This window comes from Euphorbia lathyris, chromosome 4 (genome assembly GCF_963576675.1).
Source record: "Euphorbia lathyris chromosome 4, ddEupLath1.1, whole genome shotgun sequence".
In the NCBI taxonomy this organism is placed as follows: Eukaryota; Viridiplantae; Streptophyta; class Magnoliopsida; order Malpighiales; family Euphorbiaceae; genus Euphorbia; species Euphorbia lathyris.
The window spans coordinates 67,638,967-67,661,367 of NC_088913.1; the positions used below are offsets into that span (position 1 = coordinate 67,638,967).

General features: G+C 34.4%; 3 protein-coding genes across 4 annotated transcripts; 1 reads left to right on the forward strand and 2 right to left on the reverse strand.

Moving 5' to 3' along the window:
- Positions 1-2,738: 2,738 nt before the first annotated feature.
- LOC136225511 (enoyl-CoA delta isomerase 1, peroxisomal-like) lies at positions 2,739-4,035 on the reverse strand. The gene has a single exon (XM_066013563.1). The coding sequence runs from the start codon at positions 3,942-3,944 to the stop codon at positions 3,204-3,206; it is 741 nt and encodes a 246-aa protein (XP_065869635.1). The 5' UTR covers positions 3,945-4,035; the 3' UTR covers positions 2,739-3,203.
- Positions 4,036-11,216: 7,181 nt separating this feature from the next.
- On the forward strand, positions 11,217-12,231 carry LOC136226574 (enoyl-CoA delta isomerase 1, peroxisomal-like). Its single transcript, XM_066015141.1, has one exon. It carries the CDS (start codon positions 11,325-11,327, stop codon positions 12,060-12,062), a length of 738 nt encoding a protein of 245 aa, XP_065871213.1. The 5' UTR covers positions 11,217-11,324; the 3' UTR covers positions 12,063-12,231.
- Positions 12,232-13,818: 1,587 nt separating this feature from the next.
- LOC136227776 (uncharacterized) lies at positions 13,819-18,275 on the reverse strand. Of its 2 annotated transcripts, XM_066016526.1 has the most exons (8): positions 17,989-18,275; positions 17,785-17,913; positions 17,074-17,189; positions 16,503-16,584; positions 15,644-15,703; positions 15,452-15,559; positions 14,733-14,778; positions 13,819-14,250 (listed from the first exon to the last, which is right to left on the reverse strand). In XM_066016526.1, the coding sequence occupies exons 1-8, from the start codon at positions 18,052-18,054 to the stop codon at positions 14,018-14,020; spliced, it is 840 nt and encodes a 279-aa protein (XP_065872598.1). In that variant the 5' UTR covers positions 18,055-18,275; the 3' UTR covers positions 13,819-14,017. The 2 variants fall into 2 exon arrangements, with proteins under 2 accessions (XP_065872598.1, XP_065872599.1); XM_066016527.1 differs by lacking the exon at positions 17,989-18,275 and having other exon boundaries at positions 17,754-17,893.
- Between the last annotated feature and the right edge of the window lie 4,126 nt (positions 18,276-22,401).

Genomic DNA, 22,401 nt, shown 5'->3' on the forward strand with positions numbered 1-22,401 from the left:
ACCTTTCCCTAATTGGGCAAATATTGCATCTATATCAGCTTCCCATCCTTCAACATGGTCCACCAAATACGTGTACCAATCGAACTCTTTCTCTTCATCCTCGACTACAAGACGCGCGTTTGGAGGATCAGCAACCTTACATTGCAAAAAAAAAATAGCAATGTATTGGTAAACAAATACAAAATAAATGGAAAACATAGAAATCTCATTGCACTTACAGTAAACGTTTCTCTAACTGTTTGGTTTGAGGGGATTATTCTCTGGGACCATCTCAACAAATGTGGAAGTGGGTTGCCACTTCTCCTGCTGTAATATGCACGAGTCACCTTCCACAACTCAAGAATCCAACTCTGCAAAGAAGAGGTATCCCTTGATAAGCACTATAACCTTGTCGCATTATACTTGAATGCGCTCGAATGCGACAAGGTTAGCAACCCAACCTTGTCGCATTCTACTTGAATGCGCTCAAATGCGACAAGGTTATATTGCTGACCTTGTCGCATTTGAGCGCATTCAACAATAAATGCGACACAGATGTAACTTTGGTGGTCGCATTCGGACGCATTCATACACCAAACATATATATACACAAATCATACGCCAAATCAATACCATATATAAAAATAAAAACCATACCTGGAATACATGTGCAAATCCAATAAGTTGATATGGAACACGTCCCCTATCTCCCGCTGCATTTGCCTTGACTAGCTTCATTCTTTTCCTAATGGCCCAGTCCAATGTCCTATATGTCTCCTCCCAAGCCAACGTACCCCATGGAAACTCATTAAACAGTTTTGGATAATCTGCAAGATCCAAAATCCAATCCCTTGCATGCCTATCGTTAGCATTGTCCAGTACATTGCCATGCACAAAGTACAGCATGCCAATCATCACAATATCTTGGTCAAATCTGTCAGTCGCATCCTTCTTCTTCCATTCTATACTTTTCAAAACTTCGAAGAAGTTAATTGTCGTTATTGTCTTATATTGCTTGAAGTACTTCTTTCGCAACCTTTGCGGCATCTCTAATTCATTCATCCTTTCCATGAATTCTCCCGTGTTTACCCCAAACCTTAAACCACTTATCAGGCCAAACTCCCAATCTCCAAACCTCATATCAACTCCCCTCACCCTGAACCACATCTCCATGTGTTTACTTTCTTTATGTGTAATCTCCCGCGATAGGACATGATGAACTATTGCAGAAGAGAAACTAGCAATCTTCATATCCAAATATTGACCAAAACATGTTTTTCTATAGATTTCTAACTGCTTTTCACTCAAGTACTTCTTTATCATGACCCTAGAATCCATATTAAACCTCACTGTTATTTGAGCATCCGAATCAGACGCCTTGGGATATTTGAAAATGGAACTATGTTTGCCCTTTTTGGCTTCCCTGGGATCATGTTGTAACAATTTTAAACATACACATATTAAATTCACTAACAAATCTGACATATTATAATTCCTTGTTTTACTTACAATCTTGTCGCATTCATCTGTGAATGCGCTCAAATACGACAAGGTTTAAAGTAATAGCTTGTCGCATTTGAGCGCATTTAGGTAACAAATGCGACAGGTTTAAGGTAATAGCTTGTCGCATTTGAGCGCATTTAGGTAACAAATGCGACAGGTTTATATACAATTAAAATGATCGCATTTGAGCGCATTCACAGACGAATGCGACAATATTTCCACGGTAGCCATTAACATCGCATTCGAGCGCATTCAAGCTTCATTAATGGCGGAAACAACAAAGAAGAAGATGATGCATGCTTACCTTATGTTTCGTCCGTCCTTCCTCTTCGTTTGCCGCCGCCGCCACCTTCCATTTTCTCGCCATCCTCGCTGCGCGCAGCAGATGAAAACAGACCCGAGGTAGGAGATGAAAATAAAATGAAAATGCAGAGGAGAACGGACCGGATTATATATAGTGATGAAAATAAAACGTAAAATGCAGTTGAAACGAACTGAAACTGAATAAGATGAACCATAATGAAGTTGAATAGGAAAGGTCATGTGAGGAAGTCGAAGTGGAAGCAGTGGGAGGTAGGAGATGAACCTTCAAACTAAAATAAGGGTAATTTTGTCCAAAATGGGTTTAAATGTCTAATTTGGTAAAATGGAAGCAAGGTGGGTTAGATATGTAAATTGGGATCCTTGATTGGGTTAGATTAGTAATTATCCCAAGTTTTTAACCACTAAAACCAAACTTAATTAGCCGCTTCTGATATAATTAAGCATTCAATCGATCATAGGACAATCAAATATGACTAGGGTTGTAAACGGGGTGAGACGGGAATTACATTAACCATCTCCGACCACTGGTCTATCGGGAATTCTCCGTCCCCGAATTATAAATAGAAAAGATTTGACTACCATCCCACCCCGCAGGGAATCTCCATCCCCATTTAAGTTTTGTACTCTTTTTTCTTGTAAAATATCAATTTGTAGTATATAATTTTTTTTAAGTCATAAAACTACTATTTCAGGGATATATAAATTCTTAAACTAATAAACATAGAAAATTAACTAAGATTCAAAACATAAAAAAAAAAAAACAAGTAAAAAATAAATTAATAATATATATATATTTTATTTTTATTTTATTTTTTATGACAGCCCTAAGTATGACACAGCAATTTATAAAAACAATTCATTTATATGATTTATATATTATCATATTAGAATATATAAAATGATTAATATGTTGTAATGGATAATCCATTTTGACATTTTGGTCAACCAATCCCTTCTCTTATTTGATTTCAGAAAATATGAAATCAAAATTTGATTTTATTTCTTTTTTTATATATAACAGTAACAGTACAAGAACAAAAGGACAGCAATTAGAAACTTAACCCGGGACTAGCCGGGAAAACATAATGCCAATAAGATCTTTTTGGATCAGGTTCGCGACCGAGGAAGGAAGGGAGTCTAAGATCAAGCAGTCCAACGGAGCATCGTGGACATTAGAGGCTAAAAGGTTGGCTACACAGTTTTGCTCTCTATATATGTTGAATTTCAACAGATTGAAAAATTTCAACAGATTGAAAATTTGTCAGCAGTTGGCGAATGTGTTTGATGATTATTTCTTTTACTTTACGAGCAAATTTGATTTTCTATATTTGGGAATTTCCAAAAAAAAAAGCCACATGATTAATGAATAAATCAAAGATGCGCCGCACCGCATAGGATTACATCTTTGATACAGTCTTATCCCCGTTTTGGCCCTCTACAGTTTCATCAAACCCAATTTTGTCCACCACCTCACCCAAAACCACCAGCCTATTCTTTGCATACACGTGTCCATCCCATTTTCTCCTCTCTAATTCCTTCCCCAGTTCAACCGCCGCATCCACCGTCGCCTCAGCGCCATCGTGGACGGAGTGGACGATGCCACTCTCAACAGCCTTCGCCGCCGTCAATTTTGCAGCCCGCAACACCACATCTCTCCTCGCGCTCGGATTTCCGATCTTGCACTTCAAGAACGCCATAAACCAAGCCGGAATCACAAGCCCTATATCAAGCTCACTCATGTAAAGAAATCCTCTATCCTTTCTCATCAACACATAATCATGAGCTAAAGCCAGTATAAATCCTCCGGCAGACGCATGTCCGGTCACGGCGGCGATAGTTGGCATTGGAAGGGAGATGAGATCGGAGATTAGAGCCCGGAATTCTGATGAGAGGAATTTGAAACGGGAGCGAGTGATGGAAGGGGAAGTAGCAGATTGGGCCCAAGCGAGATCGTAGCCGTTGGAGAAGAATTTTCCATGGGCGGTGGTGATGAGAACGGAAGAAGGAGAGGCTGGCTGGGATCGGAGATGACGGAGAGCGGATCGGAGAGAATCGAGGAGGTCGGAGCTGAGTCTGTGCTCGCCTGGGCCGGTGAGTGTGAGGATGTGGATGTTGCCTCTCTTTTCTAACGAACACATTTCTTTTTGTTATTTTCTCTTCTTGTGTTCATTGATAATTAATGCCAAATTGCCAATAGTGTAATGTAATTTATCACTTCTGAGATTCAGATTAGATTCCCGTTGGAACAAACAAATTATTCAAAATGTTTTTTTTTTATAATTTTTCTTTGGAATAATTAAATGTTTTAAAATAGGTTTAATATATCACCGCACCGGTCACGATTTTGTCTTTTTTGAGAGATCACGGATTTATTTAAAGTGATATATTAACTTTATAATGATTAACTAGTTTTCAAAACTTGTTAAAACGATAATAATTTCAATTTGTCCAAATCATTTTATACTTTTTTAAAAATGAACTAAAATTACTAGGCCGAAGCAAATTTTTTACAAAGAAAAGAAGGGGTCTATCCATCTACTCTCCCTTACAATCCATAACTAACCGAAACCGAGAGAGCAGCAATATGAGCTAATCCATTTGCTGAACGTCGAACGAACCTAATAGAGTAATTATCTAACTCGTTTAATAAAATAATACAATCTTTGACTATGGCAAAAAAAAAAAAAAAGAGAGAGAGAAGTCGTCTTTGATGCGTTGGCCATCGACTGTGTAACAATCTGAGCATCTGCCTCGAATTGGATGTGGTGCCAACCTTTACTCTTGTCCAACTCAACGCCTCTCAAACAGATAAAGCTTCAGCTACAACAGGGTCAAGGATGTCATCTGGCAGTCCGGTCTTTGCAGCAACAAACTTTCCAAGGTGATTACGAAGTACAAGGACGAACCCCGTCATCGCTACCGACTCAAATACAGGGGAGTCAATATTCATTTTATACTTAATTGATGATTAATGTGATAAATTGAAAAACTTATAAAATATTAAAATTTATATATTAAAATTTGAAAAGATTAACTGTTTACTACTATATAAATATATTTCATATCATCGAAGAAGCTTTTAGAGCACCAACCTTTATGATCCGATGGATTCACTTCTTGTTTGGTATTGTTGATGATATGTGATAATTTAATAATATAGAAGAAAAATGAAAAATTACAAGCGGCAACGAAATGGTCTAGTGGTGAACACAAGATTGGTCTATTGGGAGTAGGGCTGTAAATGAATAGAGCCGCTCATGAGCGGCTCGGTGATCGGCTCGATAAAAGCTCGGCTCGACTCGGCTCGATTTGTAAACGAGCCGCTCGTGAACACGATTTACTGGCTCGGTTCGTAAACGAGCCAAGCTTGAGCATGTCAAAATTCGGCTCGAAAGCTCGCGAGCAAGCTCGATTAGAACATTTATGAACAAATTTTAGTTTTGTAGAAAACTATATAGTTTTGTGTTAGATCACAAATATCTAAACTTAATATTATTTCATTTGCTATTAGATGAGTTCGTTCACAAACATAATAAATGAGTAATAGACGAACTATCTGTAAGCATCTTGTTTATTTATTCATGAACTTTGTTTGTGAGCTTGTTTATGTACACAATTAAAGAGTTATTTGCGAGCAAACTTCACAAATATAATTAACAATTTACTCCTAAACAATTCATGGTTAAGATAATTTTCTTAATGAACCAAGTCCAAAAGAGGATTTTGGGCTCGAAACAAGCTCGAAGCTCGGCTCAAGCTCGTTGAGCAAGCCAAAGCTCGGGTCGGGCTCGGATCGTTAATTTTATAGCAAGCTCGGCTCGGGCTCGAGCTCGTTAATTTTATAGCGAGCCGAGCTTGAACATGCCAAAGCTTGGCTCGGCTCGGCTCGATTACAGCCCTAATTGGGAGGATTGGATCCGTATGGACCCCTTCTACATTATTTTTTACGTCGACTTGAAGGCTACGGTCAATGGACATTAATATGTCTCATTCACCATTCGCGTCCCATTGGGTCCAATCCTCCTTGAAGCCTTGTCACCGATCTTTTCTACACTTGGGATGACCTTGCCCATTCCTGGGTCGATTTTGCCTTTGGTCAAACTCTCCCCCCATGACAACCAATTTTACACATGCATGAGTAATTTTTTTTTTTTTGCTAAATCGAACTTGCTCAAAAATTCCGTATACATACGTGTTATCATTTGAGTGGTCCAAAATCAATATTTACGTACCAATATAAATCTTTTCAAAATTTAGCTAGATTTAGACTATAAAAGTAAGATTGTGTCGTTTTGAATAAACTTAGAGAAATTTATCGCCAATCATAACTAAGTCGAATTTTGTAATTAAATACAAATTCAATGAGTTAATTAACCACTCTGAACCTTAGTTTGTCAAAAACAGGGGACCGAAACCATCCATAATACGGGGCAGTTCCAACGGCTAAAGGGCTATAAACCATCTGTGGTAGGAGTGATTCTGGCGGCCGGGGGAGCTTGGGGCTCTCCAGGCCCCCTGTCTCCGCCCTTGAAATAATATGTTGCGGCAGTAAGAGCACAACATATATACAATATTCTCCCTGTCAAATGTGACATCGTTTTCGTGTTTTGCTTAGGGAGAAGCAAAACACGACAATTGTCCTTCTATTGTGAGTAAAGTTGGATGGCAAATGTGTAAAAGGGTAGATTAAAATTGAATTGAAGATTGTATAGTGAACTCTCAATAGATTTTATATATAGTAAATGATTCTCTCCCTGCCGAATCCGACGTCATTTTCGTGTTTTGCCAAGGGAGAAGTAAAACACGACAATTTTCTTTCCATTACGAGTGAAAGTTGGTGGCAAATGCGTAAAATGGTGGATATATATATATATATATATATATATATATATATATATTTATAATGATTCTCCCCTGCCAAATCCGACGTCGATTTCGTGTTTTGTTGGGGGAGAAGCACAACACGACAATTGTCCTTCTATTATGAGGTAAATTTCATCAATGGTGTACAACCTTTATCCTATTTCACACTTTGGTGTACAACCTTCATTTTGTCACACTAATGTATACGACCTTATAGGTGACCTCTCACTATAGTATATATGACCTGCTATAGCATGTTAATCTTGATATGTCAATATTTTAACCTTTTTTAATATAAATTAAAGGTGCACAAAATTTGAATAGACTTATCTACCCTTTTCCTAAATTTTTTTCCCCTTTTGTGCTTCTCTTTCTCTCACTTTTTTTTTCTCTTTTACTCTTTCTCTCTTCTTCCTCCTCCTTCTTCCCCATTCTCAAGTTTTAGATCCTCGTTTAAAATTATAAGCAAAGATTGATAATATTTTTCTCTTTCTTCTCTTTCTCTCCATCACTCCTTTCTCTATCTAAAAAACTTTCATCTCTCTTCTAATTACTCTTGCAAAACTCGATATATTGGTGCTGAAACCAAATCGCTGAACTAATGTAAGCCTTAAAAGATTTCCTGTAACAAGAAATTGATTGTCGCAAGGGCGTTCTGAACACCGAAAACATGAGTTGTGGGTTCCTTTCACTTCGATTTCGCTTTAATCTATCTCTCTAGTTCTATTAATTGAATTCTATGGCTTTTTTCTCATAATCCCACCTTATGATTGATAATGGCTGTCTTATTTGCCTTTTTGTTGGATTGTGTTGATGATTTATTTTGTGATGTTAGATTTTTTTTAGGCTCTGATTCTTGCTTATGGATTCATTTACTGTACGCAAATGATGGTTTTTTGTGTGTTTTCTGTATCTGAACAGCTCTGATCCTCTCTCTCCAGATTTTCTCTTTCTATCTTTGTCCAGATTCCATGGGTGTTTATTGTATAAATTAGCCCCCAATTTCAAAAAAAAAAAAATATTGTTCTCTATCAATGCAAGGAATTGGAATTTAATCTTACTAGTGTCAAAATGGTATAGAAATCTACTGAAAAAAATTTGAAGGCACACAGAAATGGAATTTGATAATGGCGGTCGAATAAGAGAAGAAGACGTTTGAAAGTTGGGTTTAATGGTCTCAAATTGAGTTTCAGCATAATAGTTGAGATTCCAAATCCGAATGAAAAATACAGATATTTAATGACCTTCTTGATAATCTAGAGAGAGAAATAGAGAGTTAGAGAGAGGGTTCTTAGAGAGAGAAAATGAGTGTTAGAGAGAAATGGAGAGTTAGAGAGAGGGTTCTTAGAGAGAGAAAAGATGTAAAGAATAAATGGAGGAGAGGATAGGGGTATAAAAGGGATTTCATAGTATATGAGTCAATTTTTGACTTTTTGACCGGTCAAACCGCTGATGTGGCGCGTTGACCGGTCATTTTTACCTGCGGTACACTAAAGTGAGAGGTCACCTATAAGTTCGTACATATTAGTGAGACAAATTGAAGGTTATATACCAAAGTGTGAAACGGGACAAAGGTTGTACACCATGGATGAAATTTACCCTCTATTATGAGTGAAATTGGATGGCAAATGTGTAAAAGGGTGGATTGAAATTGAATTAAAGATTGTATAATGAAATTTTCAAGGGTTTTATATATATATTAAGTGATTCTCTCCTGCCAAATGTGATGATTCGTGTTTTGCTTCGGCAAAACACAACAAATGTCCTTCTATTATGAGTGAAATTGGATGGAAATTGCGTAAAATGGTGGATTGAAATTGGATTAGAAATTGTGTCGAGGGAGAAGCAAAACACAACAATTATCATTCTATTATGAGTGAAATTGGGTGGCACATCGTAAAATGGTGGACTGAAATTGAATTAGAGATTGTATAGTAAACTCTCGAATAAATTACATACGTGGTGTACAACTATTTTCATGTTTCATACTTTAATGTACAATCTTCAATTTTGTACATAAAACTGTATAACCTTTTGGTGACATCCCACTAAAGTGTATAGTCGGTAATTATGACTGGTCAACGTGAAATCAACGTGTCACGTCAGCAATTTGCTCTCCATAAAAATCAAAATTGCTGACGTGACGTGTTAAGCGGTCAACTTTTAACTTTTAAGGAGGTCAAATTGGTGACATGACGCATTGACCGGTCACAATTATGACTTGTACACTTTAGTGAGAGGTCATTAAAAGGTTGTACATTTTTATAAGTAAAATTGAAGGCTATACACCAAAATGTGAAATAAAACAAAGGTTGTATATCAGATATATAATTTACCGGAAACTCTCCATAGGTTTTATATATATTAAATAGTTCTCTTTCTTTCTACCAAATACGACGTCGTTTTCGTGTTTTGCCGAGGGAGAAGCAAAAACCACAATTATCTTTCTATTATAAGTGAAATTAGATGGCAAATACGTAGAAGGTGGATTGGAATTGAATGAGAGATTGTATAGTGTGCTCTCCACAATTTTTGTATATATATTAAATGATCACAATTACCTTGGAAATTCCGTACAACCATTAGATGAGCATTGAGTGGAAAATTCAAACTCAATTTCATGACTATTTGGATAAGTGTTTTGTGTTTTTACTTTTAAGTGGAAAATTCAGTGAGTGGAAAATTCAAACTCATTTTCACGAATTTGCTTATAATCTAGGGTAATTAATTTATTAGTCACTATATTTTGACAAAACATACTGTTTAGTCCATGTATTTTCAAAAACACATGATAAAGTTCCTAACTTTTTTCTCGATGAGCTGTTTGGTCCCTAACGTTTTTCTCGGTGAACTGTTTAGTCCCTGCTGTTAGACTCTCATGAAGATTTTATTAGTCAATTTGGATTTGCGTTCTTCTTTTCCTTTATTTTCCTTTTCTTTAAACTCTAATGCATCTGAAATCAACTTTGAGTGTTTTTCTTCTTGATTTTTTTTCTTAATCGTTCAAGTTCGTAAGCATTGGATCTGTTCTTTTTCTTGTTCTCCATATAAATAGCTTCTTCTTCTAAATTGGATTTCCTCTTCTAAAGTTTGAAGGTAAATAGTAAAGGGTAATTTAGTCATTTTCGAAGTCATAAATGGTAAAAAATCTAACAAACAGACGAAAGGACTAAACAGTTCACTGAGAAAAAGGTTAGGGACCTTACCATGTGTTTTTGAAAATACAGGGACTAAACAGTGTGTTTTGTCAAAATATAGGGACTAATAAATTAATTATCCTATAATTTATGCTACGCTGTAATCGAGTCGAGCTGAGTCTTGATATGGTCATGCTCGGTTTGTCAGAAAATTAACAAGCTCGAGTTCAATATTATGTAACGTGCTTTTGATTGCGACCAGTTCGTATGAACTTCGCTCGTGAACAACTCATTAGTTATATTGGTTTGAAATTTTTTATTATACAAACTATTCAAATATTTATATATAAAATAAAAAAAATTATTTAAAAATATATAAATGGTATTGCTGCTAAATTTTTTGCAAAACCGTTGTAAAACTGTCACAAAATCATTTAAAACCAAACCTTTGCAAAACTGTCAAAAAAACCGTCACAAAACCGCCATAAAGTAGCCGTCCCTACAGAAAAATCGTTTATAAATTAAGCCGATCACGGCCGAGTCTAATATTTGCAGCCCTATACATATGACAAGGATAGGAAAAAATAACTTATTCTGGTCAAATACATCCAAAGTCTAATATTTGCTTGTATGAAAAATAAATAAATTATATTTTTAAAAATATTTAGAATTGTTATTTTGTAAAATTATTATATATATCATGACATAATCAATATAATTATTTAATCTGCAAATTCAAATTTAAGTATACATTTCGTCTAATGCTTTCCTAGCCTTCTTAACTTATCCAAATTAGTCATTTTACCCCTTTAACTCATCGAATATCCTATTTACTTCCTTAAGTTCATAAAAGTGGTACTTATCCCTACATATAATGTCTTTAACTTGCTTATATTAATGTTTTTGTTATTTGTATCCTTTATTCGTTCATTCTGTTTTCAAATTTTTGGCTAGTTAAATTTTGATTATCTAATTATTGTATTACGGTAATAAACAAATGAAGGATCAATATAATTATCAAATTAAAACAAAATAAAAAGTTGATATTAAAAAAATATATCTTCAAACTCATTTGAATAAATCATATTAATTTTGCAGAGTGAAAGAGGTAAATATGATCAATAAGGGACGATGAATACCACTTTTATGGAGTTAATGGGATAAATATGGCATTCAATGAGTTGGTGAGGGGTAAAATGACCAATTTGAACAAGCTAAGGGGGTGAGAAATACCCTTTTTATGGAGTTAAGGGGGTAAATAAGATATTCGATGAGTTTGAGGGATAAAATGACCAATTTGGATACGTTAAGGGGGCTGGAAGAGCATTATGACTATATATTTTCTTCAAAATTGATTTTAAATTCTGATAGCTAGTTTAATATACTTGAAGACTTGAAATTAAGCAGATATATGCATCATAAAACAAAGTAACTTTTGACTAGAATTTTCTTCTCCTCCTTTCTGCTATTATAAACCTCAAAACAAACAAACAAACCACATAGCAGAGAAGAAAAAAAATGTGCACTTTAGAAAAGAAAGGCAACATTTACATCCTAACCTTAACCGGCTCCGGCCAGCACCGTCTCAACCCAACCCTAATCGACTCAATCCGATCAGCTCTCCTCATCCTCCGTTCCGATCAATCCTCATCCTCCCCTTACACAGCCCTCATAACCACATCACAAGGAAAGTTCTTCTCCAATGGCTTTGACCTTGACTGGGCAAAATCCTCACCTTCACGTCTGAAACTCATGTCATCAAAACTCCAATCACTAATCTCAGACCTAATCTCTCTTCCTATGCCAACAATAGCTGCAATCACAGGGCATGCGACGGCGGCCGGGATGATCTTAGCATTGAGCCATGACTATGTTCTGATGAGGAAAGATAGAGGGTTTTTGTACATGAGTGAGATGGATATTGGGCTTGTAATCCCCAAGTGGTTTGTGGTTTTGTTGAAGTGTAAGATTGGTGAGAGTAAAGCTAGGCGAGAGGTTATTTTGGGGGCTGCTAAATTGACTGCTGAGATGGGGTTGGAGAGGGGGATTGTGGAGTCTGTGTATGGTTCTGCTGAGGAGACTGTTGAAGCTGCTGTTAAGTTGGGGGAGGAGATGGTGGGAAGAAGATGGGTTGGGGATGTTTATGCTAAGAATAGGATGGAGGTTTTGAGAGAGGTGATGGAGAGTATTGGTTTGGTTGAAGATGTAAGTGAGGAAGATATTGATAGATTTAAGAAGATTCAGTCTAATTTGTAAATTTGTAAACTTAAGTTCACAAGGCAAGCTGAATTTGTGAGAAAAGATTCAAGACTTGATGTCTATTGAACAGGTCCGAACAAAACTTATCAGCTTGTAATAAAGAGATGTGTTATTATTTATATCGGTAAAAATAATGGTGAAAGTTATTCTCAATTATCCGATTTAAGTTTTTGGTTTAAATGATTCGTTTATTAGCAAAAATTCAATCTATAGTCAAATAAACGTGTGTTGTACACACTTTAAGGGTCATTCACGTTCACTGATATATCAAATATAATAATAAAAAGACCTAATACACAAATAACCCCTGAACTTGTCCAAATGTTGTAACTGTCCCCCTCAACTTTCAATTGTAACAACTTACCCCTTAAACTTGTCCAATTGTAAAACATAGCCCTAAATTGGGATTTTTTCCACCTCGTACTTGAAGCAACGGTAAAAACGTTTCTCCGGATTCGTATCACGCCATGAAATATTCAATAGAGTTATTTCTCCACATAAACACATTTTCACCATCATAATATCCCAAAACTTTGAATCAAGAAATCACTAAAAAAACGAATAGGAATAACAAAAAAAAGAAGAAAAAGTTGAAGAATTGAGGATTTGGTTACTTAAATACTGATTTTTTTGGTCCAACGATCTGATTATCACATTTCACGAGCGTTTGCAGCTTTTGTATTTCATGTGTTTCTTCAATTGCAGTCCGTGTCAACAATTTGGGGTTCTGTTTTATAATTGGACAAGTTTGAGGGGTTATGTTTTACAATTGGACAAGTTTAAAGGGTAAGTTGTTACAATTGAAAGTTGGAGGGGACAGTTGCAAAATTTGGACAAATTCAGTGGATTATTTATGTATTAGGCCTAATAAAAATTGTTATTGAATTTTAACTATCCATTTAAACTTTTTATTTATTTACAAAAAGGATTAATACTGATTTCTCAATTCAGCTCCTTATGTCTCGAATGTCAGGGTATATGTCAAGAGGGTGTATGTCAAGATATAGGTAAAACTGCTTTATCAATAAACTAAAACTTCTTGACAACTATCGACTTAAACTTTTAATTCAAATAATCTCTAGACAATATCATCATCAAATTTCTTTTCTGAGAATTATGTTAATTCTTAATTATTGCTAGTGAAACGTGTTCATGTATATCCTATAGATTTACCTTTTGTTGATTGGACAGTGAAAACTGACATTCGAAAAAACCGTTACTAAATTACAGTATTGAATTCGGAATCTGTAGCTAAATTACAGTATTGAATTCGGAACCTGTATATTTTGCGCCAATTGTGTTGAGTATTGTTGAAACAAATTGATGACCTTAATTTGTCTGTGCTAGTGTTCTGTCCCTTCATTGAAGGTGTACACTTGACTTGTATGTTTTAGGCTTTGCTTCTAATATTCTGTAACCAAATCTTGTTAGAAAAATGAAAGCAATCAAGCTTCCATGTATTTATATTGTCATTCCTCATTTGCAGAAGCAAAATCCAATTAACCCCCAATTTCCATCAATTGATTTGTAGCCACTGGGTGATCTAACATGTAAAAGAGGTTCTATTGTCAAACCATATTTCATGGTGCACAAAATGAGGAAACAAACGACGTCGAAATGCACAAGAACGGGGAAAGAGAAAGTCCTCTAAATGGCAAGCTTGAAAAGAGACCGGACGTGCAATTCTGAGATTATGAGCCCTTCTACGATTACGAGCAGGAGCAGGAGCAGTAATGTAGCTAAGACTCGAGCATGAGAACAAGTATTCTTTTGCACCTTCTGAATTGAGCTCTTGTGAACATCAATTTGAACTTTTAAAACACAATATATAGAAGTTTGTGAATTAAAGAGAACTGATGTAAGGTTCCACTAGGTTCTTAAGGGAAATTTATGAGAATAAGGAATTAATCCCTATCAAGTTCAATTTATGACAAATTGATAAGCATGCTGACTTAGCTTTGTGATTGAGCCTGGGAGCCACTCTCAGTAAGTAGGTGTTTCTCTTCCTCCTCAATCCTTTGCAGCCAGTTTAGTCCAAGATCACATCCTGCTTTTGCTGCAATCCGGAACTGTTCTTTCGCCATCTCTACTGGATTCATCTCCGTGCTCTCTGTACTTCTTGCCTTCCTTGCTGGCGAACCTTTCTTCAAATTGAATTTCATTATAGATTCTGGAACTTGAGCACCTGCAATGAACAGCATTCATGAAACTCCAATTTACAATGTTTTGTATTTTATTTTAAGGTAAACAACCTGTATAGATCTTCCACTTATTTAAGAAGCGGCATTTGTGTTAAATCCAAGTTAAAAAAGATATTGAGATACAAGAAGTCATATTTGCTATAACTTCAATGGCTTCTAGTTTGGTGCTCTCAGTAAGAGGTCAAATTCGTGTGGCATATCAAATTAAGACATGATTAATCTCTAGTTTCAAATGTACAATTTCTTCCTTTCCAAATTTCAGTATTTCATGTATAGTAGTATAAATATATGCATAAATCTGTTATCATATAGAAACAATTGATGAAGCATATGATTTATTTCTTACTTCACACAAATAAATAAAAAAACAACTCCAAGAAAAGTAAAATGTAGATTCCCAGATCAAATTATACATACAAGAGAACACAAAATCTTTAGACAAGAAACAGAAATTTCACCAGCTAACCTCTAAGAAGGAGAGATCCATATGCTATAGCTGCACCAGCATGCCCCTGCACGAATTGCCAATATAAGGAGAGGTACATACGAAGTTCACACTAAAACAATTAGATTCCAGATTATATTATAGTACTTGTGCATTTTTGTTCCTCACAAATAAAGGAAGGAGCATCTTTGATGAGAGCATCATAGGTAATGTTTAAATATATCATTCTTGCCATTGTGCAAATGCCTCAAAAGCACTCCGCACCCATGGTTATTCACTGTGCCATAATGCATTTAGTTAGAGCATGAGCTTCAGGATAAAGGTTATGACATGGACATCATCAGAAGTTGCTCATTGATCCATCAGTCTTCATGTCAAGGTAATTTCTTGTCTGTACCAAATCTCTAAACAAGAACCATAGATATTATTTCATTCTAAAACTTTTCATGACCTAGGAACATCATAATTACCCCAGATGTCTTCCCACATCAAATAGTTTGCTCCGTCCCAATAAGATACTTTACCAGGCTGCAGAAACTTCTTTGCAAATCCAAATCTATTATTATGAGCAGCAAAATTTCCTTCAACAGAAATTTTCCATTTGATATGGCATCTACTAAAAAAGCCAACTATGTTTACTTTCCATACGAACTAAAAAAAAAAAAAAGATTGGTCATCCCGCAAAGGTATTGACAACTAACTGTTGCAATTTTAGATAGCATAGAACACCTCTACATTACCTTCTCTGATGCCCTATGGAAGCACCACAAAGCTGAGGCAACATCTTTCTTCACACAATCCCCTGTCAAATATACCGTACCAAGAAGGTAGAGAGCGCCTGGATGCAACTAGAACACCAAAAGCTTGAATAAGGAGTTTAAGGTAATGTGCAACTGCAAGCATAAATAAGAGAAAGCTCCAGAGAAACAAACCTGGTCAACAGCCTTCTCAATAAAATAAAATGCTTGTTGATCTGATTGGACATAATCATTCTATCAAAAAAAGAAACAAAAGAAAAGACAAATAAGATCACCAAGTTATGGTAATAAAATTAAACCTATCAGCCACAGAGAAGTGTGCAATCTACAAATCTTAAACTGAAAATAAAAAATTATAAGCATCTAAGAGATCAAGCTCTGTAACTTTTCAGCGTTGATTCAAATAAATTCCATTAACAGTTCCAAATAGAGAAAATGAGAAAAAAAAGTAGGAAAACACATTTCTTTTATAAATAAAGAGTAAATTCCGATGAAGAAATGCCTAGATGCAAGTACTTAACATTCACCAAACTTTGGCAGCTTATGTCACCAAAGTTGAATAGATAATTGACTGCTAATTACTGTCTACTTATGATATAATAATACCAGCCATCATAAAACACTGTGCAGCTATAGGCTGGAAAATGCTTTTTGGAAAATATACTCTCATATGCTGTCCCCAAAAGCAGTTTGGAACTGTTCAGCTGTTTTTCTTATGAGTGGAACATCAGAAGTTTGCCCTTCAAAATAATTTTTTTATGATAATCAATAAAATCTCTCAATAGCAGCTCAAATAAAACAACAATGTCAAAGGAAGTATGTTCAATGTTAATTCTAAAACAATTCTCATTTGCTGCATTGATGCAACACAAAATTGATCAGATGGTAATAGTTTATCATTAATTTGTCCGAAGTTTTTCTACTTCATATGCTTAGCACCTGCAGATGCACATAGAAGAGGCTAACCAGAAATCTGACAATAATCTGCTAATGATTTCACATAGAACCACTCGAGAGAAAGTAATATGCCTACATCAACTCTGAGCCGGCAACCTAACTCATATTGTGCATCTGGATCACCCATATCTGCAGCTTCCACTAACAAAGCAGCTCCTCTATGTCATGACAGAAAGAGAAGAACAGATCAATATCACACTCAAGATAACAGGTAACTTGTAAGAGAGACATAAGTAGCAAGTAAAAAGTTAAACATATTAAAAAATAATCCATGAGATCAACCTCAGGATTGTTTAATAGAATTGGAGAAAAACATTTCTTACTATCATTATCAAATTATCAAAATGGACTCTAAATGAATAACTAGGCAACTTATGGTTGATACTGACTTCTTTGTACCGAAGAGTCTGAAATCCCAAGAGCTAAACTCCATATCTCAACACCTTAAAACTTTTAAGGAAAGCACTTAAAACAGATAGGGTATTATATTATCAAATCCGGAATAAAACAAACCCAAAGGAGAAACAACCAAAATTCTAAATGATCATCTAGAACTGAGACCAGATACACTAGTGCAGTGACTACGCCTACATTTCATACTGTTTTCATAGCTACATGGAAAAAGGGGAAAAAGCACTTAAACTTACATGGCTTTGGATGCCCCGGGAACATGATATTTCAAGTGCAATTTTGACAGCCAATACCTAGCGTGGGTGTTTGAGTTATCAGTCTCCAAAGCCAGTTCAAAATTCTCCTTTGCTGTCTGATATCAAGCATACAAGATGAAAAAAAATAAAGGATTTTTTAAGAGAAAAGATAGTCAGATCACATATAATCCAAGAATTCCTCCCTACTTTCAGTTCATAAATACGTTGAAGTGTAAAAAGTTTGCATGCACACTTAAATCAAACATGTATTTGATAAAAATTACTCCTTATTCTGAAAACAATAATAAAATTGAAGAGGTCAAGTAAATGAAATGTATCTAAACTTTAAATAGCTTCGTACAATACTATTACAAAAGCTCACTGATTTATATACTGATAATGCCAACCAGCGCCTAGCATCTCAATCCATTCCCTTCCTTCAAATACAGATAATTCCATATTTACCAATTACATGAAAACCCCCAAATTTCTTTGATGTGTTCATCCACCCAAAATTGATTAACCTATTGAAGTCAAACTACACGATGATCATAAAATTTCTATAAGTAATTCTAACGCAGGATTCACTTCACAACTGCTAGAACATGATCAATTTTGAGTTCTCGCATCATACTTGGAGTCATTTCAGAAAAATTAATACAAATAATTTCAACAAAAACCTCATAACTCCAAATGAGCTCCATTTAGTACCCTGAGAAGAGGGATAAGGCGTGTATCCTGGTGTTCACAGTAATCAATGACTCTATCAACTTCTTTCAAAGCGCTCCATCCCTTGGCTATAAACTCCATTGCTTTCTTATTTCTACTGTGAATCTCTCTCTGCGAAAAGAAGCACAAGGAAAATTTAAGACAAGAAGTAAGAGGGAGAATATTTGGTAAAATGAAATTACTCACAATAGGACTGTAGAAGTGAAAACTATTTAGTAGTGTTGAATTCTTCTTCATGTAATGTCTAAGCATCTTTGCTCAGTGTGCGCGACCCAAATATGTAGTTAAGTCATCAGTAGTAGCAAAGTAGGCTTGTTCTTTCTTCAACCGCCAGAGTTCTTGGAAAGCTCACCAAGAAAAAAGGATTATTGAGGCTCTTCGGCGATGGAGGTGAAGTGGACAACGCTCGATGCCAGTGACTGAATCGCGCGAATTGCGAACGGTTTCGGGTGAAGGAGGAGTTGTGAATTAGGGGTTTCTGATCGATTTTCGAAATTCGACTGCAAAATTCAGAGTAAATTACACCCATGGCCACTGAACTTTTCCAATTTTAACATTATGTCCACTGAACTTTAATTCTTAACGGTATGACCATTAAATTTTACACTTTTTAACACCATTAGCCACTCAATTTTAACTAAGTCCTCAAAATGACCGTTAACGACCTCAAAATGAAAATATTCAAGAATTAAAGTTGTTCAGAACAACATTTACCATGAAACTACATTTTTTATTTTCCAAAATCATCTTTTTTAGTGCTTTCTCTCTCTAAAAATTCACTTTCTCTCCTAACCAAACAACACCTAAATGATCTCAAAACGAAAATTTTCAAGAATTAAAATTCCTTAGAATATCATTAAATCTTCGAATTTTTTATTTTTAGACCGTCAGTGGTCGTTTTGAGGCATTGAGTGGCCACCGATATTAAAAAGTATAAAATATAGTGGTCATACTGTTAAGAATTAAAGTTCAGTGGCCATAATATTAAATGAGTAAAGATCAGTGGCAATGGATGTAATTTACCCGCAAAATTGATCATATTATTAGGAATTAAGGGCGAAAAAATCCCTAAAGTTGGATATTAAGCCTCATAGATGATAAAGAAAATAAAATATTATATTTTTGAGTAACGTTTTAACTTTTAAAGTTATTTGCATCGGAGATGTTCTTAGAAATGTAATAAAGTCGAGTCCAGTTTTGGTCTGCTCAGATTCGGTTCGTCAAAAAATTAACGAGTTCAAGTTCGAGCTCAACATTTTATTCATGAGCTGCTCACGAACTGAGAGCTTTTTAATGAGCTAGTTCATGAACTTAATTCGCGAGCAACTCGTTAATTCAGATCATGAATGACAACTCTCTTTATAGAAATATCATTATTAATATAACAATCGAACGAAACTTGATCACGAGCGTGTTCATGCACATTATAATCGAACTTATTCATTATCCTATAATTCCAAGCCAAGCTTTGCGGTGCTCCAACTTAGCTCGTTTATAAATTAAGCCGAACCCGGTCGAACTTTTATTGAGCCGAACACTGAACCCCTCATGAACGACTCGGCTCATTTACAATCTAGATATCATGATTAATTTAAGGGAAAAATACAAAAATAAACCTTGTGGTTACACCCATTTTCAAACAACACCCATGTGGTTTAAAAGTTTGCAAAGTGGTACCATGTACTTCATTCCGTTAGCAAACACATACCAAATTGACTAACGGTGTTAAAAGTCAAAGGGAAAAGAGTTAATTTAGTCCTTATATTTATTTATTTTTATAAATTGACCCCTTTATTATCTAATTATCACAAATAAACTCTAAAATAAAAAATAAAAATCAAATATACCATATTCTCCATCTATTTTTTATTTTTTATTTATTTTTTCTTATTTCTCTCTCCTCTCTATTACTTTCTCTCTCTAAAATCAATTGAATTTCCATGTTTTCAATTTAATGATACTTATTCTCTCTCTTCTTCTCTCTCTAGCCTAACCATTTTGAAGTTCCCTCATGATTTGATTGATTCTCTTCTGAATTTACCAATATCTTTGTCTCAAACACACCTTTATGAACTGAATTTTTCTCAACTCTACTCAATGACTTGCCATTTCTACATGTTTCCTGATCTGATAGTTCATCAATTTTAATACCTATATCCTTGTTTTTCTCTCTAATACTCCCAATTTCTCCAAAATTGATTACCTCAGAATCACTCAAATTTCCAATAGTTTCTTCATCCATTGGATAACGAATTCGTTTCAGTGGAGAGTATTTGAATTTTGTAACCCTGACTCCTTGGTCTTGAGTTCTCTCTCGCTATGTAAGTACGACTCATTTCTAATGTTTATGTTTGTGTTTATCGTCTCTATTGCTGCTATAATTTTTCTGTAAATATACCATTTTAAGGACGAAAAAGTGTATGGCTTTAAGCCTCGAGGAATCCAATTTGGTTCTCAATTTTGCTGTTTGCAATTCTCTCCTACTCCTTTTAGAGGCAAGTAACTGCTTTTGCGTCTGTCTTTTTCTCTTATATTATATCTAAGAGTATTTTTGTTTTGATCTATATTTATATATATATTTTTTAAGTTATGATGATTCACTGTGCAAATGCTTGAATTGATTAGGTTTTAGCTAGGGGCTTTTTATTTAGGGCTTTAAGGGGGAAATTCGCCATTCAACTTCAAAATGGTTAGGCTAGAGAGAGAAGAAGAGAGAGAGAGTATAAGTGTCATTAAATTGAAAACATGGAAATTTAATTGATTTGAGAGAGAGAAATTAACAAAGAGGAGAGAGAAATAAGAAAAAAAAATTAAAAATTAAAAAGAGATGGAGAAGATGGTATATTTGATTTTTATTTTTTATTTTAGGATTTATTTGTGATAATTAGATAATAAGAGGGTCAATTTATAAAAATAAATAAATATAAGGACCAAATTAACTCTTTTCCCTTTGACTTTTAACACCGTTAGTCAATTTGGTATATGTTTGCTAACGGAATGAAGTACATAGTACCACTTTGCAAACTTTTAAACCACATGGGTGTTGTTCGAAAATGGATGTAACCACAAGGTTTATTTTTGTACTTTCCCCTTAATTTAACTCAAATCAAATTTTAGATATTCAATCCATCTTAATAAATTTTTACAAATTAATCTAAATTCTACAATTTTTAACTGCAGAAAACAAATTTTAATCGGCTAATTTGTCAACTCAAGGACTAAAGTAATACATTCGAGTAAATTGATTTTGAAGGCTAAATTTAATTTAATTCTAATAGGTCTAATGCTTCTTTAGCCCCCTTAATTTGTTCAAATTGGTCATTTTATCCCCTTAACTTATCGAATGTCCTATTTACCTCCTTAACTCCATAAAAGTGGTATTTTTCACCCTCTCAACTTGTCCATTACCTCTTTCCAATTCATAGAATGTCATATTTACACCCTTAACTCCATAAAAGTGGTATTTCTCACCCCGTACAATCCGTCATCGAGGCCTAAATTGATACATTTTTTAAATGTTAAACCTATATTGGTGCTATTTTGTACGTGGAATCTAAATTGATACTTCCCTAAAATCATAGGTCTATTTTTTTTTAAAGAAAATCATAGGTCTATTTTGATACTTTATCCCTACATATAATGTATTTAACTTGTTTATATTAATGTTCTTGCTATTTGTATCTTTTATTCATTCTTTCTTTTTTCAACTTTTTTTTGCTATAGCATCTTTTATTCATTCTTTCTTTTTTCAACTTTTTTTTGCTAGTTAAATTTTGATTATCTAATTATTGTAATACAATATTATTATAATAAACACATGAAAGATCAATATAATTATCAAATTAAAACAAAATAAAAAGTTGATATTAAAAATATATATTTTCAAACTCATTTGAATAAGTGCTATTAATTTTGCACTATAAAGGGGTAAGAAATATCACTTTTATGGAGTTAAGAGGGTAAATAGGATCATGGGGGTGGGAAATACCGTTTTTATGTAGTTAATGGGGTAAATAGGACATTCGATGAGTTGAGGAGGGGTAAAATGACTAATTTGGACAAGTTAAGCGGGTGGGAAATACCATTTCTATGGAGTTAATGAGATAAATAGGACATTCGATGAGTTTGAGATGTAAAATGACCAATTTGAACAAGTTAAGGGATTGGAGGAGCATTAGACCATTCTAATATTAGTCATTAAATCTTGGACAAAATTACAATAATAAAAACAATTACGAGTTTGTGCTTTAACATTAGCCTTCAATATCATTTTGACCTTTAATTCCAAATTAGTCATTAAATCTTGGACAAAATTATAATAATAAAAATATTATGAGTTTGTGCCTTTGGATTGTGATTTTTTTTAATTATGATGTTTGTAATTTTTATATTAGCAAAAAAAAAAATCTAGTAGTAATGTTAAAATTTAAGGGACATCCAATCACATTTATCAATTTAGATATCCTATTTTATTATTTTTAATGAAAATCAAGACCATTTTGATCAGTATAATACACACAAGTCTAAACCTCAATGATTGTTTACTCTAAAAGTTTTAATTTTGATTTTATATGGCTGGAAATAAAATAAAATAGAAAT

Excerpts from the sequence above, each read along its gene's own strand:
- LOC136225511 (XM_066013563.1), bottom strand. The coding sequence starts at position 3,944 with ATGTGTTCGTTAGAAAAGAGAGGCAACATCCACATCCTCACACTCACC.
- LOC136226574 (XM_066015141.1), top strand. The coding sequence starts at position 11,325 with ATGTGCACTTTAGAAAAGAAAGGCAACATTTACATCCTAACCTTAACC.
- LOC136227776 (XM_066016526.1), bottom strand. The coding sequence starts at position 18,054 with ATGCTTAGACATTACATGAAGAAGAATTCAACACTACTAAATAGTTTT. Across the intron at positions 17,914-17,988 it reads TTCACTTCTACAGTCCTATT|AGAGAGATTCACAGTAGAAA; the intron begins GTGAGTAATTTC and ends TTCTTTTCGCAG. Across the intron at positions 14,251-14,732 it reads TGGATCTCTCCTTCTTAGAG|GTGCTCAAGTTCCAGAATCT; the intron begins GTTAGCTGGTGA and ends TGTTCATTGCAG.